Here is a 27,108-nt window from a genome sequence, read left to right on the forward strand (position 1 = left end):
CGCGACTCCTTCAGAGAAGTACTTCATTTACTGAGACATAATGAGTGCTTAGAGATAGTCGAAGGGGAGGAAGTGGTGCTCCAATTTTGGCACAAAATCAGCCACTGAACAAGTCAATATTTGTCCACCACCACAAGAGTCTTGTTGGGCTTTTAGGGGGCGTGGCCAATTAAGAAAAATGGCGAGAAAAGAAACAGTATTTGCCAGAAATGGCATCATCACACTTAATTCTATTCACTTTTCCTAAGTTTAAACACAAACACTTGTTTCCGACACCCTCCAAGCCAATGACCAAAAAACGCTTAAACCCGCTGATTGTTATGCGTTGCCAGATAAACGTTAAAAAATGAGTTAATCATGCGTAAAAACATGGCTGTGAGATGAGCCGGTCTCAAAACTTGTCTGATGATGTTAGCACCGTGAGGACAATACGGGATAAGTCACCCAGAAGAGCAGCTGACCCAAGCACTCTATAGGGTAGGGGGTTGGGGGGGCTGGGAGGGTTGGTTTAAGGGGGGTGGTGGTCGTCGTAGGAAATGGCCCTCCTCAGAAAAACAACAGTTGTATGCTCCAGAAAAACACTTCAATGTAGTTTTATGCTCGTGTGTGGCCTATTTAAGGGGTGGAGGACAACCCGAACAAAATGTAGTTGCGGGAATTTAACTAGGTTGTCAATTGCTAGAAAAAATGGGAAACTTTTAATATGATTGCAAAGATTGTTTTGAATGTTCGGGGTGGTAAATAATGTATGTTTTGATGATCAGGTGTTTGTTTATTTGTTATTTAGGTAGAAAAAGTTGGGGTTGCTTTGTGACTTCAGCACCTGGACGACTGTCTTCAGACTGATGAAACAAGCATTTATAATCCAGAAAATGTGGTAAGTCTGTTTAAAACTAAATAACCAAAACAATGTCTGCATGTGAAAAAGTCATTTCCTGTGATATAAAATATTTGAGCTATAGAGATGAAGTCATTTCCAAAATATTTTATAGTTGGGGGGTTGCTATGTGACTTCAGCACCTGGGCGACTTTAGACTTATGAAATCATACACTTATAATTAAGAAAATATAGTCATTCTGTAATAAAAAAACATACTTTTGAAGGCAAGAAGAGGTTAAATACATTAAAACACACTTTCTGCATGTAAAAAAATAATTTTAGTTATATAAAATGGTTAATTTTAGTTATTGTTGTAGCTTAGAATAAACCCCCTCCAATAAAAAAAGAAAAAAAAATAGATATATACACACATATACGCATATATACACATATATACACATATATACACATATACACACATATACACACATATATATACATATATACACATATATACACATATATACACATACATATACACATATACACATACATACACATACATACACATACATACACATATATACACATATATACACATATATACACATACTATATACATATACACATACATATACACATACATGTACACATACATATACACATACATGTACACATACATGTACACATACATGTACACATACATATACACATACATGTACACATACATGTACACATACATGTACACATACATGTACACATACATGTACACATACATGTACACATACATGTACACATACATATACACATACATATACACATATATATACACATACATATACACATATATATATACACATACATATACACTTATAAACACATATATACACTTATATACACATTCACATCTATAGACATATATACACATATATACACATACATATACACTTATATACACATATATACACATATATACACATACATATACACTTATATACACATATACATATATAGGTAATGAGGTAAAGCACAAAAAAAATAATTTTAGGTTAAACTTGTATCATATTTCCATGTCTGTTACCCTTGAAAACAGAGCGATATTTTTGAAATAGCGAATTCGGCACTGCACTCGTCAGTCAAGACAGAATTCCCCAAACAGACACAGGTGTCTCTTCCTGTGTCTGTTTGGGTCATGTGAGCAAGCTGAGCTGTCCCACCCAAATGGGCCTTGGCAAGCGTGTGAGGCAAAGACACAAGTGTGTAGCTGTCCTCAGATCTCCCTGCTGTCCCCCCGCCCGCCATCCCACCCAAGCAGCACCAAAAGCACTCCCGCCTTTGTGTTTGTTTGCGTTATTACGCACACGGACGCTCTGAGATCTGACACATTCCGGAGTTTGTCAACGCCAAGCCAACTTTCTCTGTAGTATTCGTCCACCTGTTGCCCAAGCGCACACACTTGCTCGACTTCGGCACCCCCTTTTTTTTACATTTAATAAAATGTGAGGGTCTCCAGGTCTCGTAGGTTAAAGCCCAAATAAGAGCGCTAATAAATGGGGTGTGATTGAATTTCATAGAATATACATTTCTTCACATAAATGACAGTACGCCATGTTTTTTTCTTGTTTTTTAATCAGGTTAGTGCAACATTTTTTGGGGAAAAACTTAAAGTATGCAAGGATCACTAATTTTTTTGACAATCGGTTAAAAATAAGATGTTTTTAATGACGTTTTTCCATTTTAGACGTGCATTACAATGTGTCTGGGGTAAATAGATGTCTAGAATGTGTTACAAGAAACAAAATAATCCCCCAAAAAGTCGATTATACTCCAAAATAAATTAATTTATATTTACACTACTGAAAAAAACACAGGTTTCTACATTAATTTGGATTGGATAACTTTTTTTAAGCACAAGTTTAAGTGACTAAATAGTACAAAGTAGACTGAATTGCAGCTTATTGTGCTGGCCATATTCAATGACATTTTAATGGTTTATTTGCGGTCCGATATAAATTAACAGGTGGAATTTTGGCGTTGTTTTGTCACATCGGGGTATTATAAAGATGTTTTTCCACTCAATGAGGGATTGACAACTTGTGACGGGTAACGCTCTCAGGGATTAAGGATCACAATGTACACTTAATAACATAAAGCGTCTGAGTGGGCGGGGTCAATGAGGGGCCAAGGGCCAGTCTAGACAGCGTAGACGCTAATTCACGGCTGTCCAACTTAAGTTTGGTTGATAGATCCACGTCTCAAAATGTGACAGTAAACTTATTTGTCACTAGTCCATTTTTTTTAACTGATTGATGGATTTGATAAGGGACAGCATATTTATATTCATGTTAATGACTGTATAGATATGTAAGATTGTAGATGTCGGCTAAAATTTGCATTTTCATGGCAAATTTTGCCTAAAAAAATTGAATTTCTTTGATGAGATGATTCTTTATTAGCCTCAGAGCGTGGGTGTCAAAGTGGTGGCACGGGGGCCAAATCTGGCCCGCCGCATCATTTTGTGCGGTCCGAGTAAGTCAATCATGAATGCCGACTTTCTATTTTAGAATCAAATTAAAATGAAGAGTATAGATGTATATTAAATTTCCTGATTTTCCCCCTTTTTAAATTAATTATTGTCATTTTTTAAATCAATTTTTGTAGTTCAAAAATCATTTTGTAAAATATAAAAATATATTTTTTTAAAAAGCTAAAATAAACATTGTTTTAGATCTATAAAAACCTGAATATTCTAATAGTATGGATGTATATTATATTTCCTGATTTTCCCACTTTTAAATCAATATTTGTCATTTTTTAATCCATTTTTTCTGTGTTTTTAGTTCAAAAATCATTTTGTAAAATCTAAAAATATATTTCAAAAAACCTAAAATAAACATTGTTTTAGATTTATCAAAAAACTGAATATTCAGGGCGTTTAATCCATTTATAAAATAAAAAAATCTAAATATTATGTCTACAATAGTCCAACCCACGTAAAATCAACTTGACGTTAAACCAACCCAAGTCTGACACCCTTACCATATAGTATATATATATTTTTTTTAAATAAAGGATGATAGCGCTGTCTTGAATACGAATGAGAAGTGTTACGGCACGCTTGTAATTTAAACTGGAGACGCGGCTTCCGAAGACAGCGATGCCTTGGCCAGACTTGAATGTGGCCCGTCTTTGCATGGCCTCCGGAAACGGTTGCTGCGGCGGACTCATCATCCCGTCCGTCCATCCCTCGGGACACAAAGATCCTCTTTACTTACCCCGTTCTCTATCCACTCCATTGTGAGGCCCTCTTAAATGCGGCTTCTGTTACTGCGGTTAGCTCAGCTGTTGGGGGCTCTCAGGTGCTCTGCTTTCCAAACCACCACCGCCACTACAGATTAATAATTCATTTTTCTACACTTGAGCTTCGACAGGACATTAATTGTGTAATATAATCTCTGAAAAATGTTGTTTTAGGGAAGCTGGGGCTTTGCCGAGTTAGCTACAGTTAGCATTAGCCTCAAAACTGTATGATATTTGATGCGTTTATTTTTGTTTTTTGTTTTTGTTTCATTTCAACATAAAAAAACATGGATTATTCATAAAAATGTGCTAGTGAGTTTTGAAAATGAGCTACTTGTATGTGAACCTTGCTTGTGATTTGCTACCACCTGGTGGTCGAATGTATAATTACAACAACATTGAAAATGTCAACGTATTTAACATTTTTTTGCCTTCGATTAAAAGTTAGAATGCGATAAACTACTTTAACCTAAATATACATTTCTTTTTATTCATTTATATTTTCCTAAATTCCCTTAAAATTTTCTCAAGATATAATTTTAAGAACTTTATTATTTTTTTTAAAATGTGAGCTGTTTTATACTTTAACAATTTGCTAATTGTGTATCACAATTCTTCATTTTTCTTCAAAAAATACCCTCCAAACTCATATAAATTAAAAAATACCTTCATTCAATTATTTTTATTCCATATTTTCATATCACAACAACCCAACACAGTCATCTAGCCATTTACAGCAATTCACAAACAGTTCTAGTAGTTTCCATGCTAACGCTAACAGGCTAACATGCTAACAGGTCATCACATACCTCAAGTGTTTCTCATTTATCTAAAAACCCCAAAACACTAATATCTTGACTCACTTTCCAATTTTTCCTTTTAACCCAACAGTCTTTTTACACTGGTGCAACGGCGGGCAAACTGGTAGTAGTGGTTTACGAACATGATAGTAATTAGCCGCCCCCGACGACATCCCCGGATCCTTAGCCACGGTCCGAGAACTCTCCGAAATCAGACTCTCCGACTTGGCACGTGGTCCCAAGACGACGGCGGGGGAAGCCTTGGGAATCACAGCGGTCATGGTCATGGTCCTAGTCAGGGTCCGCCCCCTTTTTGACAAAGTAGCGGATGAAGACTTGACCTTCTTGTCTTTCTTTTTGCCTTCTTGCTCTTTGAGAGACGCTCTTTGAAGCTTCCATTCCAAGTCTGTCAGGGCTCCGTCAGTATAGGCTTTCATTTCTTTACGTAATTTTGTAAGCTGTTCTTCAAATTCGTCCTTCAGGGACGCCTTGGTCCATTCCAACTTCTTCTCAAAATCGTCCTTTAGTGGATCTTTACAGTCATTCTCATCCAAAAGCTGTTCTTCGATTGGCTGAGGCAAGGATTGCTTGTCTTTGAGTTGGTTCACCACCTCCACCAAGCTCCCCCTAGAGGTCTTAGCGGAAACTTGCGATCGTATCTGGCTACGAACCTGTTGGAAAACCAACTGCACCTTGGATGCCGTTTCCTTGGCGTCAGATTCGTCCATGTTTGGACAGTCTGGACTGTCTTGGTCGTCCATTTTAGGCTGGTTTTCTTCTTCTTCTTCTTCGCAAGTGATCTGTATCTGTGGGTTCATCTCGACTAATGGCTAGCTTGTGTTTTTTTCACGTTTATGAGAGACTGGTTGCGTCCCACGAGAAGTTAAAGTCTCTCGGGTGTAGCGCAATAGTTGAGTTAAGTCGTATGTGACGTTTTAATAGGAATTTAAATGGAGATTTTTTGAGGATGGTGCTGTTTTTTGTTTTAACAATGTAGCTGGTCTTTAATTTTATTTAAAAATGGTTGTCGTTTTGAGTCAAAATGAGTCAATTAAGTGTTACGTTGCAATACTCGGTGGACAATGGCCGCCTGGTAACAACAACGTGGAAAACAAAGATGTCTGTAGGGAGTTTAAAGGGAACACGAAGCGAGATTTGTTTTGGTTTGACGACCGCCCGTTTTGTTAGTTGACTCATTAGCATACAAATAATGGCCGAGAGGGTTTTACACTTAACTTCATCTTGAGTTAAGTTGGTTGGTGATTCTCCATTTTTTTTTTAATGTTTAAAAATTCAGGAAGAATTCAAAAATATTGTTTTTCCAAGTATCTCTACCTTAGATTTGATTCTAGAATAGGAATCGAGGCTTCATTTTTTGAACATATTCAACATTTAATTGAATATTCAGCTTTTCTAAACTAAATATCAACAGGTCCAATTTGCATGTAATTTAAAATGACCAATTTGGAACCTGTTTATAAATTTAAAACGTTTCGCATTATACTCTTTTACTAAGTTTGTGGTTGTTTTTTGCTTTAACGTCAACTTGATTTCAGGTGGGTTGGACTATTTTAGATATAATATTTAGATATTATTTTTTTATAAATGGATTAAAAGAACTGGATTAAAATCCCTGAATATTCAGTTTTTTATAGATCTAAAACAATGTTTATTTTAGCTTTTTTTTAAATATATTTCTAGATTTTACAAAATAATTTTTGAACTAAAACCACAGAAAAAATGGATTAAAAATATAATTATTGATTTAAGGGGGAAAATCAGGAAATTTAAGGATTTTTGAACTAAAAAAAAAACAGAAAAAAATGGATTAAAAATGACATTTATTGATTTGAAAGGGGGGGAAATCAGGAAATTTGATATACATCTATACTCTTCATTTTAATTTAATCCTAAAACAGAAACTTCTGATTTACTTTCCTGGGCCACGCAAAATAATGCGCCGGACCAGACTTGGCCCGCGGGCCGCCACTTTGACACACTATCATCAAAATGACAACAAATTTCCATATAACACCGCCATAAAATGTTACTTTTTACTTTTACATAAAACTTCCCAATAAAATAACATCTACTTGCTATTCTAATTTTGCTAGTACTTTATAAAAAAAAACATATATAGACATAAATTTGGAACCCTGGTGAGTTTATGGACTCAGAAGCCCGACACCAACGAGCCAATCAGAGCCCTGCAAAAGTCAACCTCCTCTTTCACTTTAAACACTTCCATATGAACTTGCCATTCAAAACTAAGTAGCACCAAGTCCATGTTTTTTTATTTATTTTTTTTGTTCCATCACTCAAACCAGTTCTGTTTGTTAGCATATGCTAATCACAAACCAGCAATACAAACCCTGTAAAACTGCTTATAAATGAGGCCAATTTCAATAAATGTGACTGACACCGGCTTTTTTTTTTTGTTGAATTCCATCGTCATTATTGTATAACATGGACGGGTGTCCAAGCATCTGTACTCTGCCGCATCTCCTCCCCTAAATACCTCCTCCTCCTCTTCCTCAAGACTTAAGATATGTTCTGTACATTTTTTTAAAGGCAAAAGACAATCAGAGACAAGCAAACCATGGTGAGTCATATTTTCTTATTTTTTGGGGGGAAAAATTGCATTTTTACCCAAATTGGAATTGGGAGATGTTTTACATGCCTGTCTAAAATGCTCATATGGTTTCTATTTGTTTCCATTTGCAGACAACGTACAACGACAAAGGCGAGAAGGTAGGAAAATTTGATCTTTAAATGGAATAAATGAACTTTTGCATGTTTTTGAATGATTTTTTTACTTCAATTAAATCAATTTAACACAATAAAAATCAAAATGTGATGGCATTGGTGTAGAAATGCTCAAAAAGTCATACTAATTATGTATAAAACTAGTGACTTGATATTTTTTACTAGTAATATTATTATAGTCAGGTCTTACATTAATTAACACAGATTTTGGTCAAAATTTTTGGCCATTTTTGAAAAGTAAAATTTTTATTTTTTTATTTTTTAAACCTGTCCATTACTAAAACACTACACACACACTACACACACATTCAGCTACACACCCCAGTGTTTGCAATTCTGAGTAAATTCACCAAAAATCCCATGACTGATTTTTAATTAGCTTAGCACGCGCAAAATTCTAACCAAGCCCTTTTTTTATTATCTCCAAAACTAGTCATCCCAAAAACCCTTCAAAACCTCTCAAATGCCTTTCCAAACTCAAAAACAATTTCTCATATTTTTTATCTATACCTTCCTAATCATTTTTTCTGATTCAAACTCTCTCAAAAATGTGAATTTAACCTGATTTTTTGTTTTTATTCAAAACAGCACGAACAAGGCCAGTTCCTCTGCTTCGATCATTTGACATTCTGGGTCGGAAATGCCAAACAGGTATGTTATTCCAAACAATTTTCCCAAATACACCCAAAAAAAGAGACTAAAAATGACTTTTATCATGAAAGAAACACCCACATAAACACCTCAAACCATGAAACCATAAATTTGGATGATTTCATTGAAGCACCCCTCAGATTTGGACACATTTCTGCATCCAGCAATTCTATTGGTTCTCGTAAGGGGTGGGGGGTACCCACCCAGGGTGCAGAGTCAACTCAAATTATCTTTCCCCCTGATGTCATTTCACTTATAACCAGCAGATGGCGCGACCTGTCAGTTTTACGTGTACCTCAAATGATGATGTCAACCATATATTTTTAATTCTTTTGCTAATAGGCAGCATCCTTTTACTGCAACAAACTGGGATTTGAACCATATGCTTATCAAGGATTGGAGACAGGACATCGAGATGTGGTCTCCCACGCAGTCAAACAAAAAAAGGTAAGAAAATAGCAAAAAAAATGTAGTAGTACTAATGAACCAAATGTATTCATTCCAACCGTAATAACAGATATGTCCACTAGATGGAGCTGTTGACACTTAAACTGTGCGTCTCCCTTATTGACGATTTCAGTATTTTGGATTACATCAATATTTTTTAAGAAAAAAAATCCTATCTGATCTTATCTTGGATTTTTATTTGATTTTTTTTTTTTGCAGTTAATTGCATTTTTGTTGTTAAAGTTTGTTTCAGTATTGTAAATAAATATATAAATTAGAGCTGTTTATATCTATATTTAATCGTGATTAATTTTATGTGGTCCATGTTTTACTGTCAATTATTTAAAAAATGTCATGCAAAATTGTCTTCGCTTAGAACTTAATGACAGTTTTTTTTTAATCATTGTTTCAGATCATTTATGTCTTCTCATCTGCCCTCAATCCCGGAAACAAAGGTAAAAAAAAACCCCTTAAATTTCACTATTTTCTCCTAAAAATTTAATGACCAAATACCCAACCTCTCCAGTTTTAAATTAATGTAAATAAAACTGTGTAAAAACTACATTTCTGACTATTTTTTTTTCAGAAATGGGAGATCATTTAGTCAAACACGGGGACGGCGTTAGAGACATCGCCTTTTCGGTGGAAAACTGCGACGCCTTGGTGCAGGTAATACAATTTTTTTAGCTCTCTACTCGATTGGAATTGAATAAAAAATCATTTTAATTTGACAGAAAGCCAAAGAAAGGGGAGCCACCATTGTAAAAGAGCCTTACACTCTGGAGGACAAGCATGGCAAAGTCAGACTGGCTGTGCTCCAAACGGTAAGTCCATAACTACTTCATCAATCATAAACCAAATAACCAAATTTGAAAAATTTGCTTTCTCATCAACAGTATGGCGACACCACGCACACATTTGTGGAGAGGTCGGGGTATAGCGGCCTCTTCTTGCCGGGTTTCCATCCACCGCTTTTCAAGGACCCCCTGCTGGCCACATTGTGAGTTGCCTCAATTTATATGCATATATAATGATTGTATTTTTATATGCATAAATAATGATCGTATTTTGATATGCATGAGTAATGATCGTATTTTTATATGCATGAATAATGATCGTATTTTGATATGCATGAATAATGATCGTATTTTTATATGCATAAATAATGATTGTATTTTTATATGCATAAATAATGATTGTATTTTATATGCATAAATAATGATATTTTGATATGCATAAATAATGATCAGATTTTTATATGCATAAATAATGATTGTATTTTTAAATGCATAAATAATGATTGTATTTTTATATGCATAATTAATGATCATATTTTATATGCATAAATAATGATCATATTTTATAAGTTTAAATAATGATTGTATTTTTGTATGCATAAATACTGTTGGTATTTTTATATGCATAAATAATGATTGTATTTTTATGTTTAAATAATGATCATATTTTTATATGCATAAATAATGATCATAATTTTATATGCATAAATAATGATCGTATTTTTATATGCATGAATAATGATCATATTTTTATATGCATGAATAATGATTGTATTTTTATATGCATAAACTGGGATTTTCATATTTTCATGAAATAAAAAAATTAAATTAAATAAAAGAAAAAAATCTGTGATGTAGTGAAGGCCGCGATATTCGAGGGATTACTGTAAATCACTGCATTATAAATTGCATTTTGCCGCGAAAAATAGGCACTTTTTAATGTAACATAGTAACCATTTATTGAACAATGATAGGCAAAAAGTAAAAAATAAATAAAAAATAGTATTTCAAATGTTACAAAATGTTGAAAAGTCTCATTTTGATCTTTTTCTTCAGAGCCGAGGCCAAACTGAATTTCATCGATCACGTGGTGGGAAACCAACCGGAGGATGAGATGCTTCCAGTCGTGGAATGGTTGGTGACCGGGTCTTTATTTTCAAGAATGTTGTGTTCAGTGGGCGTTTTTTTTTGTCCCTTTAGCGTAACTATACATTCAGAGCCACGATTGTTCCAAAAGTCTGTGGGAAACCAGCATGACTTTGCACATTTCTTAGCGGCTCCTCACATCTGGACTTGGTTTTAAGTTAGTAAGGCCGTTCTGCATTATAACCTTGCCATTGGTCCATATTCAGGAGGAGTCGCCATTGTAGATCTTCAAGCATTATGAAATATAATGCTACCTACTTTTTGCATGATAACGTGCTCGTAACATAACATAAACAGATTTAAATGAACTTAACTACAATGCAGATACACTCAAAAATATGTAGTTTACTTTTGTTTTCCCTTCAAAATATTCCTAAAATGATGCACACAAATGTCCTCACAATAGTATAAGTAAGTTGCATAGTATATATACTCCTCAAAACTCACAAACGGGGGGAAAAAAACACTGAAAAAATGCAATATTGGCCTTGACTTTGCATGTTTATCGCCCTAAAGGTATCGGAGGAATCTTCTTTTTCACCGCTTTTGGTCGGTGGACGATAAGCAGCTGAAGACAGAGTTCAGTTCGTTACGCTCCATTGTCGTCGCCAACCACGAAGAGACGGTGAAGATGCCCATCAATGAGCCGGCCATGGGCAAGAAGAAGTCTCAAATCCAGGTTGGGTTTGGAATTAAAACTAAGGGGATGAATTAATGATTTGAACAATCTTCAAAAGTAATGTAAGTACTAAAAGATATTTACTTCCAGGAGTATGTGGAGTACTACGGTGGTCCAGGTGTGCAACACATTGCTATGAACACATCGGATATAATCACAGCTGTAAGTCTATTAGAACAGATCTATCGGGAATTTCATATTATGTGTATGTATGTATGTATGTATGTATGTATATGTGAGTGTTTGTTTGTTTGTTTGTTTGTTTGTTTGTTTGTTTGTATGTATGTATGTATGTATGTATGTATGTATGTATGTATGTATGTATGTATGTATGTATGTATGTATGTATGTATGTATGTATGTATGTATGTATGTATGTATGTATGTATGTATGTATGTATGTATGTATGTATGTATGTATGTATGTATGTATGTATGTATGTATGTATGTATGTATGTATGTATGTATGTATGTATGTATGTATGTATGTATGTATGTATGTATGTATGTATGTATGTATGTATGTATGTATGTATGTATGTATGTATGTATGTATGTATGTATGTATGTATGTATGTATGTATGTATGTATGTATGTATGTATGTATGTATGTATGTATGTATGTATGTATGTATGTATGTATGTATGTATGTATGTATGTATGTATGTATGTATGTATGTATGTATGTATGTATGTATGTATGTATGTATGTATGTATGTATGTATGTATGTATGTATGCATGCATGCATGCATGCATGCATGCATGCATGCATGCATGCATGCATGCATGCATGCATGCATGCATGCATGCATACATACATACATACATACATACATAGTATAGTAAGGCTTTTCTTAAAAAACGATATAGTAAGGCTTTTTTTTCTTAAAAAACGACATAGTATAGTAAGGCTTTTTTTCTTAAAAAACGACATAGTATAGTAAGGCTTTTTTTTCTTAAAAAACGACATAGTATAGTAAGGCTTTTTTTCCTAAAAAAAACGACATAGTATAGTAAGGCTTTTTTTTTTTTTAAAAAAACGTCATAGTATAGTAAGGCTTTTTTTTCTTAAAAAAACGACATAGTATAGTAAGGCTTTTTTTTTATTAAAAAACGACATAGTATAGTAAGGCTTTTTTTTCTTAAAAAACGACATAGTATAGTAAGGCTTTTTTTCTTAAAAAACGACATAGTATCGTAAGGCTTTTTTTAAAATAAAACGACATAGTATAGAAAGACTTTTTTAAAAAAAAAAAAAAAAACGACATAGTATAGTAAGGCTTTTTTTTAAATTAAAAAACGACATAGTATAGTAAGGCTTTTTTTTATTAAAAAACGACTTAGTATAGTAAGGCTTTTTTTTCTTAAAAAACGACATAGTATAGTAAGGCTTTTTTTTATTAAAAAACGACATAGTATAGTAAGGCTTTTTTTTTCTTAAAAAACGACATAGTATAGTAAGGCTTTTTTTCTTAAAAAACGACATAGTATAGTAAGGCTTTTTTTTTAAAAAAACGACATAGTATAGTAAGGCTTTTTTTCTTAAAAAACGACATAGTATAGTAAGGCTTTTTTTAAATTAAAAACGACATAGTATAGTAAGGCTTTTTTTCTTTAAAAAACGACATAGTATAGTAAGGCTTTTTATCTTAAAAAAAACGACATAGTATAGTAAGGCTTTTTATCTTAAAAAAAACGACATAGTATAGTAAGGCTTTTTTTCTTAAAAAACGACATAGTATAGTAAGGCTTTTTTTCTTAAAAAACGACATAGTATAGTAAGGCTTTTTTTTCTTAAAAAACGACATAGTATAGCAAGGCTTTTTTTTCTTAAAAAAACGACATAGTATAGTAAGGCTTTTTTTCTTAAAAAACGACATAGTATAGTAAGGCTTTTTTTATTATTAAAAAAACGACATAGTATAGTAAGGCTTTTTTTCTTAAAAAACGACATAGTATAGTGAGGCTTTTTTTCTTAAAAAACGACATAGTATAGTAAGGCTTTTCTTAAAAAACGACATAGTACGTACGTACGTACGTACATACATACATACAATAAATACATACAATACATACATACAATACATACATACAATACATACATACAATACATACATACAATACATACATACAATACATACATACAATACATACATACAATATATATATACAATACATACAATACATACGTACATACAATACATACGTACATACAATACATACGTACATACATACAATACATACGTACATACGTACATACAATACATACGTACATACGTACATACAATACATACGTACATACATACATACAATACATACGTACATACGTACATACGTACATACGTACATACATACATACAATACATACATACAATACATACATACATACAATACATACATACATACAATACATACATACATACATACATACAATACATACATACATACAATACATACATACATACAATACATACATACAATACATACACCCACACATATATATATATGGACATATGTATGTGTATATATATAAGCAATACATAATGAAATATATATTTGGTTTGCAGATTCGCAACTTAAAAGCACGTGGGACGGATTTTATGTCAGTGCCTGACACTTACTATGAGCAACTGAAGGAGAGGTTAAGAGAGTCCAAGGTGAAAATCGAAGAAGACTTGAACGTCCTGCAGGTAGGAACATTTATGATACATTTTAATGGTCCAATATTTTCCTCGTTTAAATGCATTTCTTTCGACTCAGGAGCTGAAAATCCTGGTGGACTTTGACGACCAGGGCTACTTACTTCAAATCTTCACCAAGCCGGTCCAGGACCGTCCCACGGTCTTCTTTGAGGTCATTCAGAGACATAATCACCAGGTGAGAAGACTTGAGAGGGAACTCTATCTCTTTCAATGGCAAAATAACAAGTTGGGATACGTTGACTCAACAGGGCTTTGGCGCGGGAAACTTCAAATCTCTTTTCGAAGCCATCGAAGCGGATCAACACTCCAGAGGAAATTTGATCGCCCTCGTACCAAATGGCGTGTCCAAAAATATTTGAGCCCTCTTAGTAATTAACAATGTAAAGTAACACCAGTTCAAGGGTGCCTACTTTCTTTTAGATCATGAAACTTAATACAAATGTACATTTATACTCTTTTCTATCTTATAAAACGGCAAAGCAGTGTCTTAAAACCTTTTTTCTTTTTAAAAATTATAACCCTATTACAGTAATACCTTGACATACGAGAAACTTGAGATAAGAGGAAAATTCCTAGCAACTTTTTGCGCTGCGATATGAGACAAATTTGTTATACGAGTCATGGTCGAGTCATGGTTCGATAACTTTAAAAACGAACTGGCAATAGACTTAATTGTGTATTTTTTAAAAATGTATTTTTTATGGAAATTTTTAGGAAAATACGAATAAATTGACATACGAGCTCGGTATCGTAACGGATGAAGCTCTTATCTCAAGGTATTACTGTATTGAATTCAATGAAAAATTCAAAAATGATGTCATCATTGTAAGGCCAACAAATAGTCTATATTTTAAGGAATGAAACAGTTAAAACAATAACATTTCGTCCATATAGTGCGGAATAAAAACATTGAAAAAGTCAAGTATATCCTTTTTAAATTGTCTTATAATAGCTTACGTGCTGGTTGTTAGAATTTGTTTTTTTTGCAGAATCAGTTGAGAGAACCCCGACAATTCTCGGCTCCACACAAGCAAGGAATTTTGTTGTCCTCGATTGGAAACTTGTAGTCGTACGTGATTTCTTCGTTGACGCCGATTGTCTGCCGTGAGTAGATGACGATCTTCTTTTGGGATTCCACCGTGATGATTTTGGCGTAACAGTTGGGCTGAAAGACAAGTTGAGGGTTTTAGTTTCGGGGAAAAGTTAACTTTGTGAGCTTTAGTGGACTCACGTTGCAGCTGTGGTTGATGAATCGGGATAAATTTCCGCATTTGGTGGCGTCGATGATGGTGTTTCGGTCCACCCGGAACAAATAGCTGCTTCCGATGCCTGCTTTTTCGTATTTGCGCTCTCTCATGTCCGCGATATCCTGAGAAGAAATAAGTAAGTACAAAAGTTTCGTCCAATAGAACTTCAGGATAATAGTACGTGGAATTTGCTTTTATAAATGCCATGATTTCATTGAATTTGTTTCACCTGTCTTATGATTTGGCCAACGTACTCGATGACCATCTCGTCAGCGGCGATGGTCTCCGAGGCAAAGAGACCCCAATCGTGGATGTGACTTGGGCTGAAACGGATCCGCTTCTTCCGGAACTGAGGAGAACAAAAAAGAACAGTCTTGCTTTGCTATAATCTTGTGTAAGCTTGTTGTCTAGGAACTATGTAGAAGTGAGCTAGGGTGTGTTTAAATACAGAACGGTTAGGGTTGGGGTTTAGGGGTTAGGGTGTGTTTAAATACAAAATGGTTAGGGTGTGTTTAAGTACAAAATGGTTAGGATTTAGGTTGGGGTTAGGGTGTGTTTAAATACAAAATGGTTAGGGTAGGTTAGGGTTAAGGTTAGGGTTAAGGTTAGGGTTAAGGTTAGGGTTAAGGTTAGGGTTAGGGTTAAGGTTAGGGTTAAGGTTAGGGTTAAGGTTAGGGTTAAGGTTAGGGTTAAGGTTAGGGTTAAGGTTAGGGTTAAGGTTAGGGTTAAGGTTAGGGTTAAGGTTAGGGTTAAGGTTAGGGTTAAGGTTAGGGTTAAGGTTAGGGTTAAGGTTAGGGTTAAGGTTAGGGTTAAGGTTAGGGTTAAGGTTAGGGTTAAGGTTAGGGTTAAGGTTAGGGTTAAGGTTAGGGTTAAGGTTAGGGTTAAGGTTAGGGTTAAGGTTAGGGTTAAGGTTAGGGTTAGGGTTAAGGTTAAGGTTAGGGTTAAGGTTAGGGTTAGGGTTAAGGTTAGGGTTAGGGTTAAGGTTAGGGTGTGTTTAAATACAAAATGGTTAGGGTTAGGGTGTGTTTAAATACAAAATGGTTAGGGTGTGTTTAAGTACAAAATGGTTTGGGTTAGGGTTTGGGTTAAGGGTTAGGGTGTGTTTAAATCCAAAATGTTAGGGTTTGGGTTAGGGTGTGTTTAAATACAAAATGGTTCGGGTTAGGGTTTAGGGTTGTTGTTTTTTAAATGTCATTTCTGCTTCATTTGAATTCGAAAACAGTTGCCTTCTCTTTCTGCGCCAGTTCACAAACCTTGAGTTGGTTGAACTTGAGCAGATCCCCATCGCATCCGAAGGACGACAGCAGCCGACGTTGTTCTGACCGGAATCCCGATCCGGCCCGAAGCGCCGCCGGCGGTGTCGACAGCCCCTGCTTGGACGCGGCCTGCCATTAATAAACAGTCATGAGTGTCACCAAAAAACTCCCCCCAATCTTCCTCAATAAATACTTCAGATCTTGTCGTCGGCAGCTGGTTAACTCTGTCCCGATGTCGATATTCCAGTTTCTCCCTCCAGTTGATTTTGTAGAATCCCTCGCTGCGAGCCGAACCCGTCACGTGGCGTCCTTCTTCATTTTCTGTAGCTTTCGTCAGTAAACGCCGGTTAAGTACATCCAACACAAAAGTCTTAAAGTTGTAGGTTAAGCACGTAATCTCATGTCTTCAAGGTATTACTGCAATTAGTTATTTGATATGGTCAAAAATGATTTGAGATACAAGTGAATTGACATAAAAGCTACCATCATGGAATGCATTAAGTTTGTATCTCAAAGTATTACTGTTTAGTTATTTTATATGGAAAGAATTGATTTGAGTTACGAGTAAATTGACATACAAGCTAGCTATGCATTAAGTTTGTATCTCAAGGTGTTACTGTATTTATGATTTATTTTATATGAGGAAAAATTGATTTGAGATAAAAGTGGACTAAAACTCCCATTAACCCGTTTTTATGACATTTATATCAAGCATAGAGGAATTACTTTCATTTTTAAGTATTGATATTTTTTTAAATATGTACATTATATTTAGTTATCAAAAAATGACATATCTTTTGATATTACTATACCTGTAATATTGAATAAAAATAAACTTTTTGATAATTTCCCTTGTGTACTTACTTGTATTTCTAGGCACAAAAACATATATTTGGCGTATTTTCGTTTATCTCGGCCATATCTGGTGTACATTAACCGCAATATTTGAGGATTACTGTAAAACCTTCCTATTTAAACCCTACATTTCACCCAAAAATAAAAGGATATAAGGATGGTCGATCCATCGAGAGTCGCTAAGCCAAGTGCATTCCTCATCTCGCTCTTGCAGCCTTTCATACATCCAACGTAGCAACCTCCTATCTTCTTCATCCAGACCTTCCTTCCATAACCCATGAAGAACCCTCCTCTCCTCTCGCCCTGAGCGCAATTTGTAAAAATCTCCCCAAGAAAAGTGACGGTTCCCTTGAGCTCTCCGCCGTTTTAGAATCCTTCGTTTTTTCCACCTTCGTTCAGAAACAAGAAGACTCGGCATGTTCTCCAGTCTTTGGAGAGGCATATCTCTCAAACCCGACCATGTCCTAAGCCCCGAATCCTCAGAGGAGGACGAAGAAGACGATCTAGGGAAGCCACTGTTCACCATATCCGCCATTATGGATCTTCTCCGGGGAAGGATGTCTCTTCCGGGTGTCTTTGGAGGGAAGATAAAGGTTCTAAAACGTGATTCTGTTGGACTTGGAGCATTGGTATCTTCTCGACCGGGTGTTCTGGGTGGTTCCTCCAAAAATGAAGATATGCCAGATGGTGGTAGATGTAATTCGTGGAGGTTAATGGAGAAGTTTTCGTTTTCACTTCCTGATTGAGACGCTATTCCCTTTCCTGGGGTTTGTGGTCGCTCCGCCTCCGTGGCGACTGGCGATGTGGCTTTGCTTTGGATTAAAATGTCAGGATCGCTATCCAATAAGCAGCCAGAAGGTGTAAGGGGTCTGGAGACTGAAGCGTCAAAGCTCCATTCACGTCTCTCTGGCGCTGTAGATGGGATGAGAGGATTGAATATAATGGAAAAGTTGACAATGTGATGGAAGTTTTTGTTCTTACCTGGTTTCTGTTGGGGTAACATTTCCAACCGAGCTCCAGGAGTGAGTGGCCTCGGAGGGATCATGGGGGCTTCAAGGTCCATGAAGTCTTCGTCGGATATTGTGATACACTCCAGACTTTCATCGGAATCGTCGTCGGAGCCGAGCTCAGAGTAGGAGGAGCTTTCACGACCCTCTGAAGATGAGGAAGATGGAGAATCCGGTTCTTCCCAGGAGATTTGCTCGGATGATGCGTCTAGAGTAAAGAGTGTCAGACTCGGGTTAGGTCAACTCGATTTCATGTGGGCCACACCATTTTAGATATAATATTTAGATTTTTTTTTTTTTATAAATGCATTAAAAGAACTGGATTAAAAACCCTGAATATTCCGTTTTTTTATAGATCTAAAACAATGTATATTTTAGCTTTTTTATATATTTTTTTAGATTTTACAAAATATTTTTTGAACTAAAAACACTGAAAAAAAAGATTAAAAAATGACAATGATTGATTTAAAAGGGGGAAAATCAGGAAATTTAATATACATATATATTCTTCATTTTAATTTGATTCTAAAATAGAAAGTCAGCACTCATGATTTACTTTCTCGGGCCACACAAAATGATGCGGCGGGCCAGATTTGGCCCCCAAGCCGCCAATTTGACACATGTGGTCTAGAGCGAGGCACTAGAAAATGCAATTGCCACGGCGAAAGGCTGAAGAAGAACTTTTGCAGACATACCAGTAGCTGATGAGAAGATATGGTCAGGATCTGGGAACGTGTCTTCAGAATCTGTGTGGACGTCGCCATCTTTCTTTCCATTCTGACTGTCCTTTTCACACTGAGGCAGAAATACAAGCAGTCATAAGTGAACATAGTCTTTGAATTGGATGTCTATTGTCGTCAATGGCAGATGGTTGAAATATCGTAATGATACGAGCAAAAAATCTGAGCTGAAATATTCTTATTGTCTGTATTATAACAGTTTTTGACGGATGGACAATGGTGGATTTTTTTTTTTTAAATATCTATTTTCAGTTGAGAATTACCTGATTAATTCCCTGTGTTAACATATTGTGCAATTTAAATGTCTGAGTAATTTACATTATATTTTACCAGAATGTACACTTACTTGATCTTCATTGGCTTCAATTTGTGATCCTCTTTCTATTAAAATGTCCTTTTCCACCCCATAATTTAACTGGCTTTCCTCCTTTATATCATCGTCATCATCTTCATCGCTTTCAAGTCGTCGGGCGAGTCTGCGTTTATAACGTGTCGATTCCAAAACTTCGGTTTCATCTAAAACCACAAACAAAAATAACAAAAACACAATTAATCACCCTTGAACAGAAGAAAAAAATCACTAATTGAAATAAATGACTTACCTGGCGGCTCTTGACTTTCTCTGACTTCCAAAATGGCGGCATTGTCGTCACTTTTCTTCTTAATCTACATCGGAAAATATTTTTCTTAACATCATTTTTTAGTTTCTGCTTTAAAAAAAACAACCTGAAAATTCTTCACCTTGAAGGAGGGCAAAGGAGGTTTCTTATTCTGGCCATTGACGTCTTTCACGGGATTATTTTTCTTATCATTTGGAGGCAAGATCGCAGTCTGTGAAAGATGTAATAAAAACAGATTGGGCGTCTTCTATCATAGAAATGTTTTTCTTTTTACAAATTAGAGCACAGGTGTCAAAGTGGTGGTCCGGGGGCCAAATCTGGTCCGCCGCATCATTTTGTGCGGCCCGAGAAAGTAAATGATGAGTGCCGACTTTCTGTTTTAGGATCAAAATAAAATGAAGAGTATTGATGTATATTACATTTCCTGATTTTCCCCCTTTTAAATCAATAATTGTAATTTTTTACTCATTTTTTTCTGTTTTTAGTTCAAAAATCACTTTGTAAAATCTAAAAATCTATTTAAAAAAAGCTAAAATATACATTTAGATCTATAAAAAACAGAATATTCAGGGCTTTTAATCCACTTCTTTTAATCCATTTATATTAAAAAAAAATCTAAATATTATATCTAAAATGGTCAAAATAAAAATTGAGTTGACGGAAATGCCAACCAACCAGAGTCTGACACCCTTTAAATATACCATAGAAAATTATCAAAGGATTTCCCCAATTTTCGTATAATTTCCATGTACGAGAGGGACCAAAATAATGAAAAATTGACCTTTCTCTTCTTCTCTTGATCATTCCACCAGTCTTCAAAGATCCGGAAAGCCACGCCTTCAATCATTCTCCGTGCAATGTCCTTCTTGATGATTGACTTCAGTTCACTCATCAGCGCATTTAGAACCTTTTCAACCGTGTCTTGGTGAGGTTTGTCCCTCATAGGTGGAGGATCTGGATTGGCCGGGTCCGTCGAAATAGGGGTAGGAAAGTCCGAAGACTTGACAGCGGGAGGATGCGGACTTTGCGGAAAAGATGGTGTCCTTCCATCCGAGTTCTCTTTGTCCACTTCTGAAAAGTGTGGTCCCTACAAGAGACAAGAAATGCTCAAATTGGAGAAGAGTCCAAAAAAACCAGCAAGTGTGTCAAAGTGGCGGCCCGGGGGCCAAATCTGGCCCGCTGCATCATTTTGTGTGGCCCGGAAAAATATATCATGAGTGCCGTCTTTCTGTTTTAGGATGAAATTCAAATGAAGAGTATAGATGTAAATTACATTTCCTGATTTTCTCCCTTTTAAATCAAAAATTATCATTTTTTAATTCATTTTTTCTGTGTTTTTAGTTCAAAAATCATTTTGTAAAACCTAAAAATATATATAAAAAAAGCTAAAATAAACATTGTTTTAGATCTATAGAAACCTGAATATTCAGGGCTTTTAAACCAGTTCTTTTAATGCATTTATTTTAAAAAAATCTAAATATTATATCTAAAATGGTCCGGCTCCAGCACCCCCATGACCGCAGTACAAAAAAATAAATGCATAAAGAGATTACAATTAAAACAAAAATATACAATGGTATGTTCTAATAATAAAAGTCATCAAAGGCATAATTTTAAGTAGTTGCGGTGTATGTTTACGTAAAATGGGTTACCTGGAAAATCTCGGCATTTGATTGGCCACTCCCATCCCTGTGTTCATCTGATTCCGCATCTTTTTGAGACGTCAAGAAAAAAACAGCTTGAGAAGTTTCATCCTCTTCGAGTAATGGCGTTGGACTGACGCTTTCCAAAGACTTGTTTGAGGTATCCACATTTTGGAGTAAACTTTGTATACGGGCATCCAGGGTCTCGGATTGGGGGGTCCTTGGGGCAAAGTTGGGTAAATCGGAATGGACGCCCATCGGAAAAGAGTTTCTAGTTAAAATTTCAGAGGTAGTTTGCCCCGGGTTCTTCGGGGACACGATTTCAAAGCATTGTTTTGCACGATTCTGATTAAAGACCTTTTCACTCTTCCTGTGGGTTGTCATTTTTTTCCTACAATGAAGCTGGTGGTTTTTCCAATTTCGATAGGCCAACGGACGAAAGCAAAGTTCTCTTCGATTTGCTTTGTGAACACTGTAACTCTGGGGCTCCCCCTGGAGGATGGGAGTGCTCTGAAGACTAGAGTAGCATGAGTCTTGGGACAAGGGCGTGGCAGACAAGGCAGGAGTTCGTGGGGTTCCCTGGGAGCCGGGAGTTAGCCCAAAGCTTAGGGGTGTGTCTTGATTAATACTGGAATATGCCGTGTCGAGAGAGTGTGGAGTCATGAGGGTGCTGGGGCTTTCTTGTCCGTGGGGGGCCAAATTGCACTGCAAAAAAATAAGCATAATGTTAATAAGGTACTTAAACTCCTTACCGTACTTTCTCGCATATTAGCCACCTCTGCGTATAAGCCGTACCCTTAAAATTGCCCTAAAATTGTTGAATTTTACAATTTCCCTCGTATAAGCCGCCCCCTGATTGACAATTTTCAACTCCATATTCATGTTTATAATAGGGAGTAAGAATGTGTTACTTTGAAGGGAAAATTTTAATAAAAATCATCGCACGTGCTATTTCTGAGATACTGTATGAATTTAAAGGATCCGCTGATGGATAGTACATTTTTCTGGTTATATCATAAGGAAGTTAAATTCAAAAAGGAAGTCGGGTGAGCAGTACAACCAGGAAGTGTGTGCATAGCGGTCTGGTTTTGTCATCTCTAGGTAAGATGGCGGCAATGGGAGGCACAACTAAGTAAGTTCTTTAACATTTTATGCAAGATATGGTTTATTTTTTCTTGAATTTCATTCATAAACGTCAATATAGCTTTAAATACACTTTTTTTTTTCATCCGATTGTTGTGAGAGTTTTTAAAACGACCAATTTTTTCCTGCACTCCTATTGGCTCTTAAGTTCAAATGTGTGGAATGTGCTCCCAAATCTGCTCATTAAATTTAAAAAAATAGTATATACACTAGGGATGTCCAGTTATACTGACTTTTTGAATACCAATAAAATCCATTTCAGCACTGACCATATTTTTAAAGCAGTAGAAATACTGCAAAATATGATGTAACTGGCAAATAATAAATAAAAAAACACATACCATTAAATTGTCCATTAAATTTTGAAGACTTTTGTCGTCATCCCGTCCCACTGGTAAACTCCACGGAGTGAAAATCCCATGATAAAGAAGTTGTAGGTAGCGCATCCTCTTTTCACCTGTTAAAAGACAACCAAAAAAGTCATTTATCATCTCAAAATAAAATATGAACTTAAATAGACGTCTTACCTTGTGGATCAATTTCCGCATGGATGACGTTCCCCATCACGGACGTTTGGTTGAGGTGACAAACGGTGTCTTTTGCAGCCCTCACTGTGTCAAAAACAACTTTTGCGATCCCTAAGTGCTTCTTGTTTTTTGGGTTGTAGAAGATTTCCGCTTCTTCGATGCGGCCATATTTTGTGCACATGTCCGTAAGAAAAGCTTTGTTGACGTTGTCGTTCAGCCTGCAAAATGTTACTTCTTTGGGAGGAATGGGACCCACGTAAAATTCATCTATCTGGAAAAAAAACACACACACATTGTCATTTTTTTATTGTATATAAATATTTTCATGACTACTTATTTATGAGTGCACTTAAGGGTGAAGCTTTAAATCTAATTGTACTTGTATAATGACAATCAGGGCCTTTAATTCAATAAATGTGACTACTTTTGCTAATTAGGACAAAAAGACTGGATTTTACAAAGACCTGGCAACCACATTCAAGTACATATTGTGCATTAGGCCATATTAATTTCCAGAATTACATTAAAAATCATCTTTTTTGGAATATCTAGAGATTTGTAATGAATAAATGAACTGTCAATTCAAAACCAAAATCTTTATTTAAAAACTAAATGTATCAACTTTAAAAATGAATCAAACCAGGAAGACATTCTCTTTAGGGCACACACAAAATCTCTTAAGTTGTCGTTTATTTAAATCTCATGCCTTTATTTTTGAATTGGATAAATGTTTTTGTGTCATTATACAAGTATAATGAGACTTAAAGCTTCACTATGTGCCATCATGGCTGCCTCGAGTGCACAACGAAGTAGTAGTAATACTAAATCCTTCAATAAGAACTAACATAAAAAGCTATACTTAGTAAAAATTAAATAAGAAACAAATCTAACAGACAATAGCAAATATGCACAATGACAAGTAGACAAAATGACCAAATATAAACAATAATCCCACATGCAATACATACCAGTACACAAGGTCCCAATGCAAACACCAGGGCTAATTACAAAATACACCCAGCTGGTTACAAAAAGGAAAGGGAAGCCTGGAAGGACAAAAGAGGCCCAACATGCACAATAATCATCCAGACAGCACACACAAGAAAAACACACACACGTACACACACTTAAAATATCAACAAAACGTGAAACATGCACAAATAACAACAAAAAACAAACAGACAATGAAATAATCAATAAATGATACATAATAAAGTAGTCAACAACAACAGAAAGACAATTAAATAATCAATAAATAATACATAATAAAGTAGTCAACAACCAATAAACTAACATATAAATAAATAATAATAAATAAGTAGTCAATAAATAAGTAATAAGTAGTCAACATAAAAATAAGTCGTAGTCAACATTGATAGGTAGTCAATATGAATAAATTGTCAAATTAATAATTAATATTCAATATTTTGCTTGCCAGTGATAACAAGAGCTGTCTAAATAATTTTATAATAAAATTATTAAAACATAATTATAATGTAAACTGGCTTTTATTGTCCTTATACAAGTATAATAAGAAAAATCATAAATAAGTAATCAATAAATAAGTAATAAGTAGTCAACATAATCAATAGGTCATCGTTAAAATAGATAGGTAGACAATATGAATAAATGGTAAAATAAATAATTCATATTTAATCTTTTGCTCACCAGTGATAACAAGAGATGTCTAAATAATTTTAAAATAAAATTAAAAAATAATTATAATGTAAACTGGCTTTGAATAACCATTTGTCAGTGTAGATTGTACGTCTATGGCAGCCAATGGGATTAACAAGCGTTGTTGTTCTGCCTTACGAGCAATTTTATTCATATTTTACGAACATAATTCAATGTAATTACCTTAAATCTGGGAAGGGAAAAGTCATTCTTGACGCATTTGCTCCACATTCGGCAGATTCGTGGATCTCTCACCGAATCAACTGGAAATAAACCCAAGTCGTCCACCTGTTGAAATAAAAAAAAAACAATGGGTTCGTTCCTGGAAAGCCAATAGAAAAAGAGTATTGTTGTTGTTGTTATTGTTTGAATTTCACTCACCGGAATGTTAAACTCATGTCCATCAAATCGATACACTTTATATCGTCCTTTTGTAAGAGCTGGATCAATCAGCAATTTGCAACTTGTCCAAGTCTGACGTGGTAAATCTTTCCCTAAAAGTGGCTTTTCGCTTTCCATGACATTCTTCCAAACCTGCAAAAGTGAGATAAAACATCGATTTTGTTCTTCGCATCTGGCCTATTTTTCGCCATGGAGGATTACACGCCCCAACAGGTGATGCTCTGATGACGAGAATGTGACCCGATAAAAACTCTCCTCACGCTGATTCTTTTTCATATAGAATAAAAAAACTCACTTTAAAAAAATCTCACCTATTCCGACATTGTATATCCTGAAGTGGAGCAACATTTAAAAGCTGGATTTGTGTATTTTTTTTCTGCCAGGTGTCGACGGAGTACGTTGCCAAGTTGGTTGGTAGATCACTCCGCCAAGGGTAAAATAGTTCCGGCGGAGGAGCACACTGGAAAAACAACAGCTGGAAAGTAGTACAGGCTTTAGTTAGTTAGTGCGTTGTTAACATATTCGAGAAAGGAAAGTAAATGTGTTAGATATGAGTCATTTAGTCAATAATACGTTTTAATTCATAGTCATTTTATCTTGTAGATTTTAACACAATGTTAATAACAGATAAATGACTGAAATTAGAATGAATATAAACACAAGTGACCCTCTAAATTAGCGTTGTCTCGATCTGATCACGTGATCGTATTTATTAGGAACGATCAGAATTAGATTTCAAGATGTTTCTTTTAATTTTGGGGAAAGAAAATTAATGGGGTGGCACGGTGTGGCAAGTGGTTAGCATGTTGGCCTCACAGCTCTGGGGTTCTGGGTTCAAATCCAAGGTTGGTCCACCTATGTGGAATTTGCATGTTCTCCTCAGCCCTGCATAGGTTTCCTCCGGGTACTCCGGTTTTCTTCCACATTCCAAAAACATGCATGCTAGGCTAATTCTGGGCTAAATTGCTACTAGGTATGACTGATTGGTTGTTTGTCTCATTGTAGCCTGCGATTGGCTGTCCACCGACTCAGGGTGTCCCCCGCCTTTGGCCTGGAGTCAGCTGGGATAGGCTCCGGCACCCCCCAGGACCCTAATGAGGAAAAAGCGGAATTGAGTTATCAGAACTCTAATTTATGACTCAGACATTAGATTATAGTGTATTTATGGTGAAAAATAGTGAGTGTAAATAACACAATATAAGCATATAGTAATAAAAATCATTGCTGTTCTGTTTTTTTTTTAACTAGATGGAGTATCAACTCATCAAGAGATGCTGACCTGATGTGAAACGTCTCCCATCACCAAATATGGTCTTCTCCAGCGAACGTCAGAAGACGGAATTGAGGTCTGCATTGTGTCAGCGCAAGCTAACGTTTTCCACTTATCTCGGATCAGAGTTCTTATGTAACACACATTTTGTCAAAACACAAGTCAGAAAGAATCTGATGTTAGCAAGATGGCAACACAAGGCATTACGTATACAGTAAATAAAAATATTCCAGAGCTATATGACAAAAAAACATCAGATACTGTAAATTACATGTGTCAAAGTGGAGGGCCGGGGGCCAAATCTGGCCCGCCACATCATTTTGTGTGGCCCGGGAAAGTAAATCATGAGTCATTTTTAAATCATTTTTTTCTGTGTTTTTAGTTCAAATATCATTTTGTAAAATCTTAAAATATATTCAAAAAAGCTAAAATCAACATTGTGTTAGATCTATAAAAAACTGAATATTCAGTCTTTTTAATCTATATATAATTATATTTACAAAAACAAAACAAGAAAATATTAGACTCACGTTCACCAAAAAAAACACTAATAACCTTATCTGGCTTCAAAATTAGTAAGCATTTTCCCTTAAAACATCATATTAAAA

General features: G+C 35.3%; 2 protein-coding genes across 5 annotated transcripts; one reads left to right on the forward strand and one right to left on the reverse strand.

The window, feature by feature from the left end:
- The first annotated feature begins 369 nt into the window (after positions 1-369).
- On the forward strand, positions 370-15,101 carry LOC144195705 (4-hydroxyphenylpyruvate dioxygenase-like). Its single transcript, XM_077715519.1, has 15 exons — positions 370-375; positions 821-877; positions 7,645-7,671; positions 8,275-8,337; positions 8,680-8,784; positions 9,197-9,239; positions 9,371-9,453; positions 9,519-9,608; positions 9,681-9,784; positions 10,638-10,715; positions 11,244-11,406; positions 11,497-11,568; positions 13,979-14,101; positions 14,172-14,288; positions 14,362-15,101. Exons 1-15 carry the CDS (start codon positions 370-372, stop codon positions 14,470-14,472), a joined length of 1,242 nt encoding a protein of 413 aa, XP_077571645.1. The 3' UTR covers positions 14,473-15,101.
- Positions 14,937-25,686, reverse strand: LOC144195925 (histone-lysine N-methyltransferase SETD1B-A-like). 4 transcript variants are annotated; one of them, XM_077715813.1, is made up of 18 exons: positions 25,542-25,686; positions 25,210-25,362; positions 25,012-25,116; positions 23,152-23,422; positions 22,966-23,081; positions 21,491-22,186; positions 20,620-20,925; positions 19,960-20,049; positions 19,821-19,884; positions 19,565-19,743; positions 19,174-19,273; positions 18,453-18,686; positions 17,625-18,383; positions 16,810-16,952; positions 16,614-16,730; positions 15,590-15,709; positions 15,345-15,482; positions 14,937-15,278 (listed from the first exon to the last, which is right to left on the reverse strand). In XM_077715813.1, the coding sequence occupies exons 2-18, from the start codon at positions 25,345-25,347 to the stop codon at positions 15,105-15,107; spliced, it is 3,750 nt and encodes a 1,249-aa protein (XP_077571939.1). In that variant the 5' UTR covers positions 25,348-25,362; positions 25,542-25,686; the 3' UTR covers positions 14,937-15,104. The 4 variants fall into 4 exon arrangements, with proteins under 4 accessions (XP_077571939.1, XP_077571938.1, XP_077571937.1 ...); XM_077715812.1 differs by having other exon boundaries at positions 16,614-16,745; positions 19,565-19,734; positions 25,542-25,683; XM_077715811.1 differs by having other exon boundaries at positions 16,614-16,745; positions 25,542-25,683.
- Positions 25,687-27,108: the final 1,422 nt, after the last annotated feature.

The sequence above is a fragment of the Stigmatopora nigra genome, chromosome 4, assembly GCF_051989575.1.
Source record: "Stigmatopora nigra isolate UIUO_SnigA chromosome 4, RoL_Snig_1.1, whole genome shotgun sequence".
NCBI lineage: Eukaryota > Metazoa > Chordata > Actinopteri > Syngnathiformes > Syngnathidae > Stigmatopora > Stigmatopora nigra.

Excerpts from the sequence above, each read along its gene's own strand:
- LOC144195925 (XM_077715811.1), bottom strand. The coding sequence starts at position 25,347 with ATGGAAAGCGAAAAGCCACTTTTAGGGAAAGATTTACCACGTCAGACT. Across the intron at positions 20,926-21,490 it reads CAAATGCCGAGATTTTCCAG|GGACCACACTTTTCAGAAGT; the intron begins GTAACCCATTTT and ends TGTCTCTTGTAG. Across the intron at positions 19,885-19,959 it reads CTCCTTTGCCCTCCTTCAAG|ATTAAGAAGAAAAGTGACGA; the intron begins GTGAAGAATTTT and ends TTTCCGATGTAG.
- LOC144195705 (XM_077715519.1), top strand. Across the intron at positions 7,672-8,274 it reads ACAACGACAAAGGCGAGAAG|CACGAACAAGGCCAGTTCCT; the intron begins GTAGGAAAATTT and ends TATTCAAAACAG. Across the intron at positions 10,716-11,243 it reads ATGCTTCCAGTCGTGGAATG|GTATCGGAGGAATCTTCTTT; the intron begins GTTGGTGACCGG and ends ATCGCCCTAAAG.